This window comes from Andrographis paniculata, unplaced genomic scaffold, assembly GCF_009805555.1.
Source record: "Andrographis paniculata isolate CXL003 unplaced genomic scaffold, ASM980555v1 Contig77END, whole genome shotgun sequence".
Taxonomy (NCBI): Eukaryota; Viridiplantae; Streptophyta; class Magnoliopsida; order Lamiales; family Acanthaceae; genus Andrographis; species Andrographis paniculata.
Window position 1 is genome coordinate 3683099 of NW_026137614.1, and position 13071 is coordinate 3696169.

The 13071-nt window shown below is 32.2% G+C and overlaps 2 protein-coding genes across 3 annotated transcripts; one reads left to right on the forward strand and one right to left on the reverse strand.

Moving 5' to 3' along the window:
• Nucleotides 1-1216: 1216 nt before the first annotated feature.
• On the reverse strand, nucleotides 1217-6708 carry LOC127239247 (protein CNGC15b). Its single transcript, XM_051257317.1, has 7 exons — nucleotides 6538-6708; nucleotides 5351-5882; nucleotides 3922-4134; nucleotides 3520-3812; nucleotides 3344-3455; nucleotides 2336-2572; nucleotides 1217-2018 (listed from the first exon to the last, which is right to left on the reverse strand). The coding sequence occupies exons 1-7, from the start codon at nucleotides 6573-6575 to the stop codon at nucleotides 1347-1349; spliced, it is 2097 nt and encodes a 698-aa protein (XP_051113274.1). The 5' UTR covers nucleotides 6576-6708; the 3' UTR covers nucleotides 1217-1346.
• A 2152-nt stretch (nucleotides 6709-8860) lies between these two features.
• LOC127239442 (cinnamoyl-CoA reductase 1) lies at nucleotides 8861-12530 on the forward strand. Of its 2 annotated transcripts, none has more exons than XM_051257597.1 (6): nucleotides 8861-9048; nucleotides 9133-9305; nucleotides 9391-9576; nucleotides 10794-10962; nucleotides 11158-11344; nucleotides 12213-12530. In XM_051257597.1, exons 1-6 carry the CDS (start codon nucleotides 8928-8930, stop codon nucleotides 12355-12357), a joined length of 981 nt encoding a protein of 326 aa, XP_051113554.1. In that variant the 5' UTR covers nucleotides 8861-8927; the 3' UTR covers nucleotides 12358-12530. The 2 variants fall into 2 exon arrangements, with proteins under 2 accessions (XP_051113554.1, XP_051113555.1); XM_051257598.1 differs by having other exon boundaries at nucleotides 10794-10956.
• Nucleotides 12531-13071: the final 541 nt, after the last annotated feature.

A 13071-nucleotide genomic window follows, 5' to 3' on the forward strand; every position in this document is an offset into this window, starting at 1 on the left:
TGAATAGTTGTATAATGTAATATAAATATGTATTGACATGATATTTTGAATGTAAAATTAATTTTTTAATATGATATAAAAAAAATAAAAAATAAATGTTTGACTTGGTATTTTTAGAAAAAAAAATTTGAGAAATAATAGAAATTTGTAAAACTTTGGTAGATGAACTCACCCATATGGGGTTTTAAATAAAAAATAAAAAAAAATAGAATGTGTTTGTTTGAGGGTTTGGATTTTGAGTTGGGATTTGAATATTAAAAATTTTGAATTGAAATAGTTGTATGATGTGATTTAAATAGGTGTTGATTTGATATTTTTTTGGAGAAAAAAATAATTATGATGAATATTAGAAATTTGTAAAAAAAATTGGTAAACGAACACACCCATATGGGGTTAAACAAAAATATATATAGGGTGTGTTTGTTGGGGTATTTGGATTTTTAGTTGATATTTGAATAGTAAAAAAATTTGAATTGGAAGAATTGTATGATGTGGTTTAAATAGGAGTTAATGTGATATTTTGAATATTAAATTTATTTTTAATATAATATAAGAAAATTAAAAATAAATATTTGATATGATATTATTTTAAAAAAAATTTGATTAATAGTAAATTTTTTGGAAAAATAGCATAAACAAAGATAATTGATAAGCGAACAAATGGCTTCATTCAGACGGAGATTTTTTAAATTTTAGAATTTTGAAAATATTTTGTAAATAAAAAAATTAATATTTGATCAAATATTTTATGAAAGTAGAAATACATATGATGATATATATATATATATATGAGTATGTTTACTTTTGATATTTTGATTTTGGGTTTTAATTTTAAATAGTAAAATTTTTAATTGAAATAGTTATTTGATGTGATGTTTTTTAATATAACATTATACTCTTCTGTCTCAAAACCCTGCAATATTTTCTTTTTGGTATGTCTCAAAAATCATTCAATATTTTTAAAATAGAAAATAATTAATTATATTTAATCTCTATCTCACTCGTTATCCCATCACACTACTCAAATAAAAAAATAAAATATACATTTTTCTCTCCATTATATCACTTAATTTTTAAATTATCCTACTTAACACTACTCACCTAAAAACGGTGCCCAAAACAAATGTTGCACTTTGTTTGGGACGGAGAGAATATTTTACTTAATACTACCCACCTAAAAATCGGTGCCCAAAACAAAATATTGCACCTGTTTGGAACGTAAAGAGTATTTTAGTGTAATAAAATAAATAAAAATTAGATGTTTAATTTGATTTGAAACAAAAAATAATTTGAAATAATAAAATCCGTAAAATCTTACTAATAAATAGAGTCAATACTATCAGAGTCTAATCATCCACTGAAAAAAAATCCGGCTCAGCCGGCTTCGGCAGAGACCTCGCCGGCTCCCTATGTTTATTACTCCCTCCGCCACGCCCTTTCCTAACTCCGGAGCCTGAACCTGAACCCGAAACCGGCCGCAAAAGCTCCTTACCGTCGGCCAGCCAATCCGCGGCGACGCTCTCCGATTCTCGGAGCTCCGCCGCGCTCCGCCGCCGCTTACGCCGCCGCCACGCCGCCTGTATAAAACACACGGCCCAAGCTCGCCAATGGTGCGAGTAGAACCGGAATTTTTGCCGCAGCCGTTTGCTGTGCAGCCGCCGGAACTGCCCCGCAACGAACTTGAGATCCTCCGCGCTCAGCGCGAATGCTTCGACTTCCGAAATCGCGCGCACTGTCCGCGTCGACGACGGCAGGACGACGCTCGGCCGAGGGTCGAGGGCCCACGTCAGCAGCTCCTCCCCGCAGAAGTCGCCGGAGCCTATCCTGCACGAGTTAAAAAACCCCGTCCGCCCTCCGTTTGTCGTGTAAGAATCGAGGTTCCCGCGAATTACGAACAGCATTTCATCGACCGGATCGCCCTCGCGGACGAGGCAAGTTTTCGGCGTGCATAGCGCGGGTTTGAGCCTCTCGCATATGGCGTCAAGCATTCTTTCGTCCATTTGGTCGAACAACGGTACCTGTTTTTTCGATCGGACGGACTATGTTATTACATGCTTTAAAGGTCTCGTTTACCTTTTACGTCATTATATTTAACATTAAAAATATCATTTGTATAAAATTTTTTTTATGCACAAATATCATTATAATAGTATTATAAGACACTGATAGAAGTATTTTTGTCATTTTTCCTTGATTTGTACTACGTTTTTATATAATAATTAATATTTAAAAATCAACACGCAAAAAGTAAATGGAACTTTAGAGCTGGACGAATGTAGTAATTTTTTTTCAAAAAGACTGAAACTTTAAGATGATGGTATGGGTTAAGACAGACCCGTCGGACGAGATCGTAGCAGAGATGGCGTTTGATGTCCCGACGGAGGTCCAACGGAAGTCCTTCGAGGAGAGCTTCCTCATCGACGCCTCGTGTCGCCACCCATTTGTATTGGTCATATTTTCGTACCAATTGCCTTAGCTCTTGCGGCAGCTGACGGTGGTGCATCCATTGCTCGGTGTCCATTCTCCGGATTCGCCACTCCTCTAATCGAACGGTTGTCGATTGAAGATACGTCTGCGAACATGTGAATACTCTGTAATATGTTCTACTACAAGAAAATATCATTTTGATAACGAAATTTTTTGTCCCTAAATCCACTTTTTCCGTTACTAATGACATTATTGACGAAATTTAAAGTTCACATAGCTAACGTCATATATTCCTAATTTTTGTTACAAGTATGTTACTCCATCAGTTCGCTAAATTTACTATCACTTTTCTTTTTTGTTCATCTATTACTAATTTTTGTAAAGTCAAATATTGAATATTTAACTATTATTCCCTCAGTCATCCAAATTTATTTCTACTTTTTCTCTCTCTCTTTTTTTTTTTTGTCATTTAAATTTATTTCCGTTTCTTTTTTCATTTTCAGTGAAAACATACCATTTTTTTCTTCTTTTTCTTTACTATAAAAAAAAAAAAATTTCTATTTTTACCCATTTTTTTCTTTTTTTAAATTCGTGCTCGATCAAATGAGCATAAGTTTACATACGACGGAGAGAGTATCATTCATTCAACACTTATTTACCATAATTGTCATTACTTTTATTACATTCTATCTCTTTATTTCTTTTAATTATTAACTAAATTTTTAAAAATATTCTCAACTATTTTTTTATTTTTTTTTACTTTTTCAATAAAATATTATTTTTTTAATTTTCTCACCAAATCCGAATATGCTAATTTTTGCAGACAGTATTTTATTTTTTTTTTTTTTTTGGTCGTAAAGGGATGATCGCAACTGGTAATCAACAACATCGATCGAGCCCGGGATTTCGAACTTACCTGCATGTTCCCGATGAGAAGGGCGAACAGAACGAGGCCGAGCGTCGCTACAACGATAGCAAAACTAATTTCTCCGACATAAGTAGTCGCCGCGAGATTTTGTCCGAGGGAACTGCAAAAGGCATCGATCATTAGCACATTCGAAACTCCGATAAAAATCGCGTAAAAGTTCGTACCTGAGGTTCTTCAACCCCCACCACAGGCAGTAGAAGTATTTGTTGAAAAACGCCGCCGACGTCGCGTCTGAAGTGACGGCATCGCCGTAAATGCCGAACGGATATAACCCTCGACGGGGATCGCATTGTTCGGAAATCGTGCTCGACTCAAACCACGCATTTCTGCTAACGTCGCGAACTCTGTGACAGTCGAAGTACTCGTACCGACACAGAAAATTCTCGCGATCGCAGCCGTGTCGCCAGCAAGCTTCTTGCCGCTCGATCGAGAGGAGATACCAGCAAGCGCCGAGAATCTGGATGTTTAAGACAGCAGCAACAGTAGAAAGAATTTAAGGTTGTAATGAATGGAGAGTTTTTTTTTTTTTTTTTTTTTTTTTTTTTACGGCAAAATCGAAACCTTACATGGCTCGCTAACATGTAGAGCATGAGATTATACGCGGCTCCAGCCCACGCCGTCTCTGTAACAACGCCGGTCGCCTTAACAATTTGTGAGGAAAGCGGGAAAATAAGAAAAAATCGAGGGATGTATTGGAAGATGATGATGAACCGAAGGACATTTTTCGTGTTCATCATCGTCGAGCCGTGTAGGGTCGGGATGACGGCCCAAATCAACACCTACACTTTAATCGCAAAGTTATTGATAGAATCGCGAAAAATAGTAAGAGTGCATTAAACAGTTGTTACTGTACTAACTACAATGGGTTATCACTACCAGAGTAGTGATAACACAATATATAAAACTAACAATAAAAATATATGTTAATATATAATATAAATAAAGTACATTAACTAGTATCGTATGACAATAGTCCATTCAACACATACTAGAATCGATCTAATAACATAAAGTATATTTACACAATATATATATTATCTGCTATATTTTCATATGCTGATTGAAATAGTAAACATAGTTGGTATCAATTCCAATTCAATACTCTAACCATTCCTGAGTATATTAATTGCATGTGTTGAAAAATTATATAATACTCCATCCGTCCGTCTCGAATAGTCATATTTACCTTTTACGTCATTGTATTAAACATTAAAAATATTTTTATATTTGTATAATTTTTTATACAAATGTCTTTCTATTAGTATTATAAGAAACTAATTGAAGTATTTTTGCAATTTTTTCTTAGTAATATATTTTGATATAACAATTAATATTTAAATATCAACACGCAAAAAAATAAATATAGAACCCTTAGAGTCAAATGGAGGTAGTATATAGTTAATCATGCATATCCTTACAAATTAAATTTTTAAGTGAGATGGTCGATACACAATATATCAAAGCATGAGAATTTGTAATAATATTTCATCTGTCCCGTCACAAATAACTAGTTTAATTATTTTTGTCCATCTCATAACCTATTTTTATTTTTAATAAATTTATTCATTATAAACACAATTATTAAATATAAATTAATTAAATTAAATTTTTAATATCTGTAGTAACCACTTGAAATCCTTTATTTTTATTTCTTCTCTATAAACAAATATTTTTTTATAAAATTAATTTAAATTAATTATAAATAAATATATATATTTTTATTTTTGTATTATATAATATTTTATTAATATCCCTATTAATATCCCTATATATTATGCTAAAAATATTTAAATATATATTCTAATTTTTTTTAATTATATATATTAATTCATATTTTTAAAATAGCAACAACTCTATTATTATAAAAAAATAATAAAATATTATAATAACTTATTATTAATAATTTACTAATTTATATGTTCTGGAACAGAAAGAGTAATATGTAATGATACATTTTATATAACAACATGCAAATAAATGTCGACGAAGACGAACCTGAGGCAGAGGAAGCGCGGCAATGGCATCGACGAAGAAGTAGTTACGGAAGTACCTCGACGCTATTTTGGAAGCGTCGATGACAAGCTCGCCTCTACCGAAAACTCGAGAAGAAGGAGCCACGTAGGCGGTGTGAAACCGAATGTAAATTTGTGTTACATAGAAGACATCAGCTATCGATCTTATGATGGTCAGGACAACCTCAAGATCGAATCCTATTTCGATGCATAGGTTTCGATTATGCACGAGAGGTAAGAAGAAGAACAACGGGTCAACAAATAGGGATACTAGAGAAGCTACTAGAAAGATCTTATTCCATCGCCGAATGATAGGTCCTCGAGGATCGTATATCTTTTTCTTTACTTGCTCATAATCCTCGGAGAACACTCGGGACAACACTTTGGCTCTTAATGACTTGTCGATGTCTTGTTTCCGGTCGTCACCGTCGTTGTCTTCCTCGTACTTAATTATTTCGATCGAATTGTCCTTATTTGACATAGGGAATTCGGAAAAATCAACATCATCGTGAAATCTGCGAATATTACTATGTCGATTGAAATTGATATAAAGGAACAAGATAAGATTCGTCTATTGAAGATCGAACTTAATTTTATCAATATAAGTTAAAGTCAAAATCAAAGAAAAAATTGGTGTGTTCGATTATGGGATTTTTCCAAAAATCTACTATTTATCGAATAGTTTCTCTTCAAAAACATCGAATTAAACACCTATTTGTTATTTTTTATATTGTACTGAAAATCAAATTTTGCGTTCAAAACATCACACATCTGACACTTATTTATATCACATCATACAACTATTTCAATTCAAAATTTTTACTATTCAAATCTTAACTCAAAATCCAAACTCTCAAACAAACATATCCTAAATACTTGGGGAAAATTACAAAAAATATCCCGTGTATACCCCGTTACTACTTTGGTCATGTATTTATCTTGCTGGCAAAAAATATATCTCACATGTTCGCAAAACGCGCTATTTCTATCCATTGGCCACGCATGGCCAAATGACAGAAATAACGACTTTTGCGAACATTTAAATATATTATGACAGAGATAAATACAAAAAAAAAAATGTGATAATGAATATACATGGTTTCGCAATTTTCTCAAAATACTTGTAACACAGAAGGTATAGAATTAGGACAATGTAATGTTAGGACATACCTCACTGATCTTGAACTGCTGCTGCTATAAGCCGCCATTGAAGATCAGATATACAGAAACAGAAACAGCTTGTTGGCGTTGCTACAAAAATAAGTAAAGAGATTAGCTATGAATAATCAGCTGTCAGGGAAGATAGAAAATGACAGTGGTCTGAACATTAAAAAAAAAAGACATAACAGATGTGGGTTAGAAATCCTGTGAGGGAGATAAAGTATGGCTATGGAGGATCATAGCTTTTTTAGTATGTATCTGTTTGGGGATTGGGAAGTCAGGTAGAACATGTGACTGATTCATATGATGTCTGTCGATTCTTAAACCCTTTTAACACTGCAATTTTAGAACGGTTCGGTTCTTTTGTGAGTTTTATCAGATATTTTTATTATTTAAATTCTGTTTTTTTTTTAAGAAATATTAAATCAAATAAGTAATTTTTTATATATTATATTTTAAATTTATTTTACATTATAAATATCAAATCAATATCTATTTACATTACATCGAACTCTTATTACAAGGTTACATGCATGATAATCGACTGTTCCTTTGTTCTATATATAAATCTGATCGGATTCTTGCAAGAAAATGAAGGATTTGTTGTGCTGTGTGTAATCTGAAAACATACCATACCAACTTATAGAATCTTATTTGTATATTGGTAAAAAAAATAAAAAATTAAAAATTAAAAAAGTCCGACGGACAAAAGAAAATAATTAAATAATTAATTTTAATTTTATAATAAAATAAAATAAAAACTATACGGCCTGATATGGATACAATACAAGCATTTTTGTTTTGTTGATTCGTAGCTAATACAATTGTATTTGATTCAAATAAAATGTGAATTTTTTAATTTCACTGTGTTATATCAATATTTTTTACATTACTATAAAAACATTATAAACTTTACACAGTTATAAAAAATTGATAATTTAATATAGAATATTTTCACATATCAAATATAAAAAATACATCAAATTAAAAATATTAAATAAATAAGTGTTTTGAGTTTTTAATGGTTTATTTGATTGTTGTTTGAAATTAGTTTGAATTTGAGTATTGATTAGAGATTTTTGTTTAAATACTATTTTCATATGATATTTTGTGGAAAAAAAATAATAATTGTATTTTCATTGAAAATAATACTTCTTTCGTCTCAATATAATAGTCTTTGTTTATTATTTTTATATGTCTCAAACAATAGTCTTATTTCCATAAATAATTATATCACCATAAAACTAACGCTACTTTTTTAATTTTATTACACAATTGCCACTACTATTTGCATTAATACACTCACAATGACAAAAAGTCTTTTATCTATATTTTTTATAAACTATCAATATAATATCAATATTTTTTAAATATCGTAATTAATCCAATTAAGACTATAATTTTGGGACGAATAAAGAATTAGTTACAGTTTGAAATCATAATCAAATGCACTTTATGCATTTTTAATTTCACTGTGTTATATCAATAGTTGTATGATGTGATGTTTTGAATGTAAAATTAATTTTTATAGTAATATAAAAAATAAAAATTAGGTGTTTAATTTGATATTTTTAGGAAAAAATTTTGGATGAATAATATAGTTGTTGCAAAAACCTTCAAACAAACACACCCTATAATAATAATTTTACTTTAACAAACAGACAAAACACATACTAATGCTAGAGCTCTTAGAGGTCCGAGCCGAGCCAAATGTTAAGTGTTCGTTAACGTTCGCGAATAAGGCTCGTGTTCGTTCGTTAAGCTTTCGAGCTCGTTCGTAGTGTTCGAGCTCGACTCGTTAAGAATTTTTGTTGTTTGAGCTCGTGTTCGTGTTCGGCTCATTTAGGTTCGATTAAGCTCGTTCTAGTTCGTTCGAACTCATTTATTCTTTTTTAGTTTATATATAAAATTATAAAAAAAAATTAAAATTATTTTATCTATATATTATTTATTTATAAATTATAATTTTATATGTATATATAATATATATAATAAATTTATTATTTAAACGAACGTTTATGAACAAAGCTCGTGCTCGTTCGTTAACCAAACGAACTTGTTTATGATGTTCGTCTCAGCTCGTTAGCATTCGCGAACGAGCTTTAACTAAGTCGAATTGAACCGAACCAAGCTGAGTTCACGCACAGGTCGGTTCATTTAACAGCTCTACTAATGTCTGTTAGTCCTAGTTTACAGTTATTAAGTTCGGCCAAGATATTAGCATTTTCGGCAGCGACTGCGAATTTTCATATTATTTTAAAAAAATTAATAAAAATAAAAAAATCGATTTTAGAAAACTAATACCTACACGTTTTCCTTACATTACCATAAACAGATGGTGCGATGCTATCACTTGTTTCCGTCTACTTCCTCTTCCTCTGTCATCTTCGACTTCGATAATGGCGGACGCACAATCGGAAGTGGTTTGCGTCACAGGCGCTAGCGGCTGTATTGGCTCATGGCTTGTTCAGCTCCTCCTCCACCGCGGCTATACTGTCCACGCCACCGTCACAAGCCTTGGTCGGTTCTCTCTCTACTTCTCCCTTTCTCAGCCCCCGATTACGATTCAGCTTCTGCATCTAACTATTTTTTCTGATTTTTTAGAGGATGACAAACAAACCAAGCACTTGGAAGCCATGGAAGGCGCTGAATCTCGCCTCCGTCTTTTCCAGATGGATTTGCTCGACCGCGCCTCCATTTCCGCCGCAGTGAAGGGTGCGGCCGGTGTTTTCCACCTCGCCTCGCCGTGCATTGTCGACCGAGTCGACGATCCTCAGGTGAATGCCCTAACTAATAGATCCCCCAAATTCTCTAGGTTTTGAGAAAGTACGTATCGATTTCTGGCTGTATCTGTGAAACCAGCGGCAACTCTTAGATCCGGCCATTAAGGGAACCATTAATGTGCTGACTGTGGCCAAAGAGCTCGGGGTTCGCCGCGTTGTTGTCACTTCCTCAATTTCGGCCATCATTCCTAGCCCTAATTGGCCGGCTGATAAGGTCAAGGATGAAGAGTGCTGGACTGATGAGGAATACTGCAAGCAAAATGAGGTTAAAAATTTCTTAAATCAATCGTATCTTTTGTTTTTTTTTTTTTTGAATGGTTGATAGATTCGTTACATACATATATATATATATATATATGTATGCACCATGTTTAAGATGCAAAATTAGTTGTTCTAAGAGGTACTTTGCATTTTCAGTTAGGACAGGAGTATGTAATGTCCAAGACGGGAACTTTACTCCTTGTCATGTTAGCACATATTTTTGCCGTTTCAATCATGGTGCTAAATTTTCAAAATTAATTTAGGATATTATTCAAGTTTGAAATGATGTAAGCTTGTGTGATGAGTTTTCTCATCTAAATTATGAACTAAGGGTGTCTGATGGTAGGCCAAGAATCTAAATTGTGCAGTAAAATTCGGCTATATATGCTAAGTTAGTCCAGAAGGAGCGAATCATTAAGCAAGTAGGCTATCCGAGTCTGATAAGTTAGTGACTTCTTCTCATCAGCTCTGCAAATTAGATCTCTCAAATGATTTGAAGAAGTTGATTAGATTTTCCACATCCTTCAATGTAGTTTTTTTTTTTTTTTTCAATGTAGTTGCTATCTAAAGTGTGTGCATGCTCGTACATGTCTATCATCGTCATCATCATTTTACGTGTATATGACTTAATTGTTTAAGTTACTAACTCCCTAAATGACATTTAAATATGAAAGTAAAGTTATGATACTTCAGTAGTTAGCGACAAAACTGAACTTTGAAGTTTACTTCTCTTTTACTCAAATGAGAAAGTAAAGATAATGATAGTGCAAAAAAGATGAAGTTTTCATTTGATGGATTTGAAAGGGTTTAAAGTAGAATGATGAAGTAATGGCAATTGGCACCATAGCATGCTTGTTCCTACAAGAAACAACTTATTTCAATTCTAATCCCACAATAAAATACACATATGTAATTTTTTTGTTGGTCACAATTTACGGATATTTTATTTGTGACCAAAATGCATTAATGTAAGTCAATGCTTTTATTTTGCCACAATGGGACAAACTGCTTTTTAAATTGATTGTTACTGGAACAATGGGACAAACTGTCCATTCGTTACACAATTGATTGTTACTGATACAGTTTAGGATGAGTTTTTTCCTTTCCTGTCTCAAAAAATTCATTCCAATTTCAATGTTTGAGACTAGTGTATTTTTGAATCACTGAATTGTCTTCTGTATATTATGAGTTAACAATACCATGTTTCCTTCACTGTGTTAGCTTTGGTATTCAGTCTCTAAAACCTTGGCTGAAAAGGCTGCTTGGAAATTTGCCGAGGAAACAGGTCTGGATATCGTTGTGGTGAATCCTGGAACCGTGATGGGTCCTGTTATCAATCCTACAATTAACGCAAGCATGGAGATGATACTCCGCCTTCTAAAAGGTAAAGGTAATTCAACTTAAGCCATGTTACACAAATTTCTATACATAGCCTCTGTTCATATCCCTGGTAGTCTAAAGTTTGTTATTGAATATTTTTTCCACAGCTAATGTGTTTGAATGTTCTATTAACACTATCCAGGGCTTATATTTATTTGGGGCTCTTTGTGGATGTATATTTATGCATATGTTTGTATATGTATAGGCTGTACTGACATTTACGAAGATGTCTTCATGGGATCTGTGCACTTTAAGGATGTGGCTCTTGCGCATCTACTGGTTTACGAAAACAAATCAGCTGCAGGAAGGCACTTGTGTGTTGAAGCTATTTCTCATTATGGTGATTTTGCTGCTAAGGTGGCTGAACTTTATCCCGAGTACAATTTGCCCCGGTAAGAATTAGATGCACTTAGTACACTTATTCAAATATTTGAAGAAGACAAGAAAGTTATTCTGTTTATTTTCATGTACTTCGTTTTTTACATTCATTGTTTGTGCAATTAGCAGCTAGAGCTGGTAAATAAGTCGGGCGAGTTTAAGTATTTGTTGTTCGAACTTTATTCGAACTTGTTAACAGTACAAGCTCGGCTCGACTCATTAAGAGTTCAAGCTAAAATAGTGGCTCGAACTCGGCTTGTTAAGCTCAAGCATGACTCATAAGGCTCAAACTTGAGCTTGATTCGGCTCAAATTTTATACATATTTTATAAGTTTTTTAATATTCTAATTTTATTCATAATTTGTTATAATAAAATATTTAATTTTTATTAATAAATACAAATTTTGTTATAAAAAATAATACTTCCTCCGTTTCTAAGGGTTACTTTTACCTTATGCGTCATTATATAACATTAAAAATATTCTTATATTGGTATAATTATTTGTAGAAATATTCTATTAGTACTATAAAGCACTAATTGAAGTATTTTTTTGTCAGTTTTCCTTGATTATAATAATTGATATTCAAATATCGATACGCAGAAAATAAATGTAACCCTTAGAGTTGGACAAAGATAGTATATTATATTAATATATAAAATAATATAAATTTATCATCACTAGCGATCTCAATAAAGCTTCCCGTGAGCCGAGCTCTTGGCTCGTTTATAGAAATAATAATTTTTGAGCTTTTTATCTCTATAAATGAGCCGAGCTGAGCTCCTCGATTCGTTTAACAGTTCTATTAGAGGCTATACCCCAATCTCATAGTCGGATGAAAAATCTGCTTTCAATGTGTGTGTTTATTATTTACATTTTGTAGGTTGCCAGAGGATACCACCCCGGGACTATTAAGGGCGAAGAATGCGTCGAAGAAGCTGATGGATTTGGGTTTGGAATTCATTCCCATGGATCAAATCATTAAGGATGCTGTGGAAAGTCTGAAAAGCAAAGGATATCTTCCTTGAAAAGGCTTGTCTGGTTCTATCCAATCTAAGGTATGCATGCTATTACCAGTAGGAAATGTTGTTCTTGTTATGAATGATATGATATTATATGATGCATATTTACCACACCCTTTATATGGCTTATTCATAATAATGATAATAAGAGGCATGGATGTGATTTTTCTTGTCTAAAATTTATGTGGTCAGCAATTTGTTTGCATAAAATGTCTGAATGAAACCGTAGAAGTAGATCTGCATTAAGTAGTGGTAGCAGTTGAAGTTTAAAAAAAAAAAAAGAAAAAAAAAAAAAAAGTAAATTATATAACATCCCTTGTATTTTAGTAAAATGATACTCAATAAATAAAATAAATACAAGGTATATTGTGTATTTTTACTAAAACAAGGGATGTTATATAATTTACTCTATTAAAACTAAAATATGAAATAAAGGAAAAAAATCAATTTTGGTTTCAATGTAAAATTTATCAATTTTGGTCATAACATAAAAAAAAATTATTGATTTTAGTATCGTTATAAATAATTTCAATCAATTTTGATCTCACTGTTAAAAAAAATTAACGAAAATTGTTGATGTAGCAGCTGATCTAGAAAATACAATTATAATTGTTCATGTACAATTATATACGATCATGTTTTCACACGGCTATGTTTAATTTCTAAGTGGCCATGTACCTTTTTGTTTTGATCTAAATTTTTATTATTTTGTTATATTTT

Excerpts from the sequence above, each read along its gene's own strand:
- LOC127239442 (XM_051257597.1), top strand. The coding sequence starts at position 8,928 with ATGGCGGACGCACAATCGGAAGTGGTTTGCGTCACAGGCGCTAGCGGC. Across the intron at positions 9,306-9,390 it reads ACCGAGTCGACGATCCTCAG|CGGCAACTCTTAGATCCGGC; the intron begins GTGAATGCCCTA and ends CTGTGAAACCAG. Across the intron at positions 11,345-12,212 it reads CCCGAGTACAATTTGCCCCG|GTTGCCAGAGGATACCACCC; the intron begins GTAAGAATTAGA and ends TACATTTTGTAG.
- LOC127239247 (XM_051257317.1), bottom strand. The coding sequence starts at position 6,575 with ATGGCGGCTTATAGCAGCAGCAGTTCAAGATCAGTGAG. Across the intron at positions 2,573-3,343 it reads TTCTCATCGGGAACATGCAG|ACGTATCTTCAATCGACAAC; the intron begins GTAAGTTCGAAA and ends ACATGTTCGCAG. Across the intron at positions 2,019-2,335 it reads GCTACGATCTCGTCCGACGG|GTACCGTTGTTCGACCAAAT; the intron begins GTCTGTCTTAAC and ends TCGAAAAAACAG.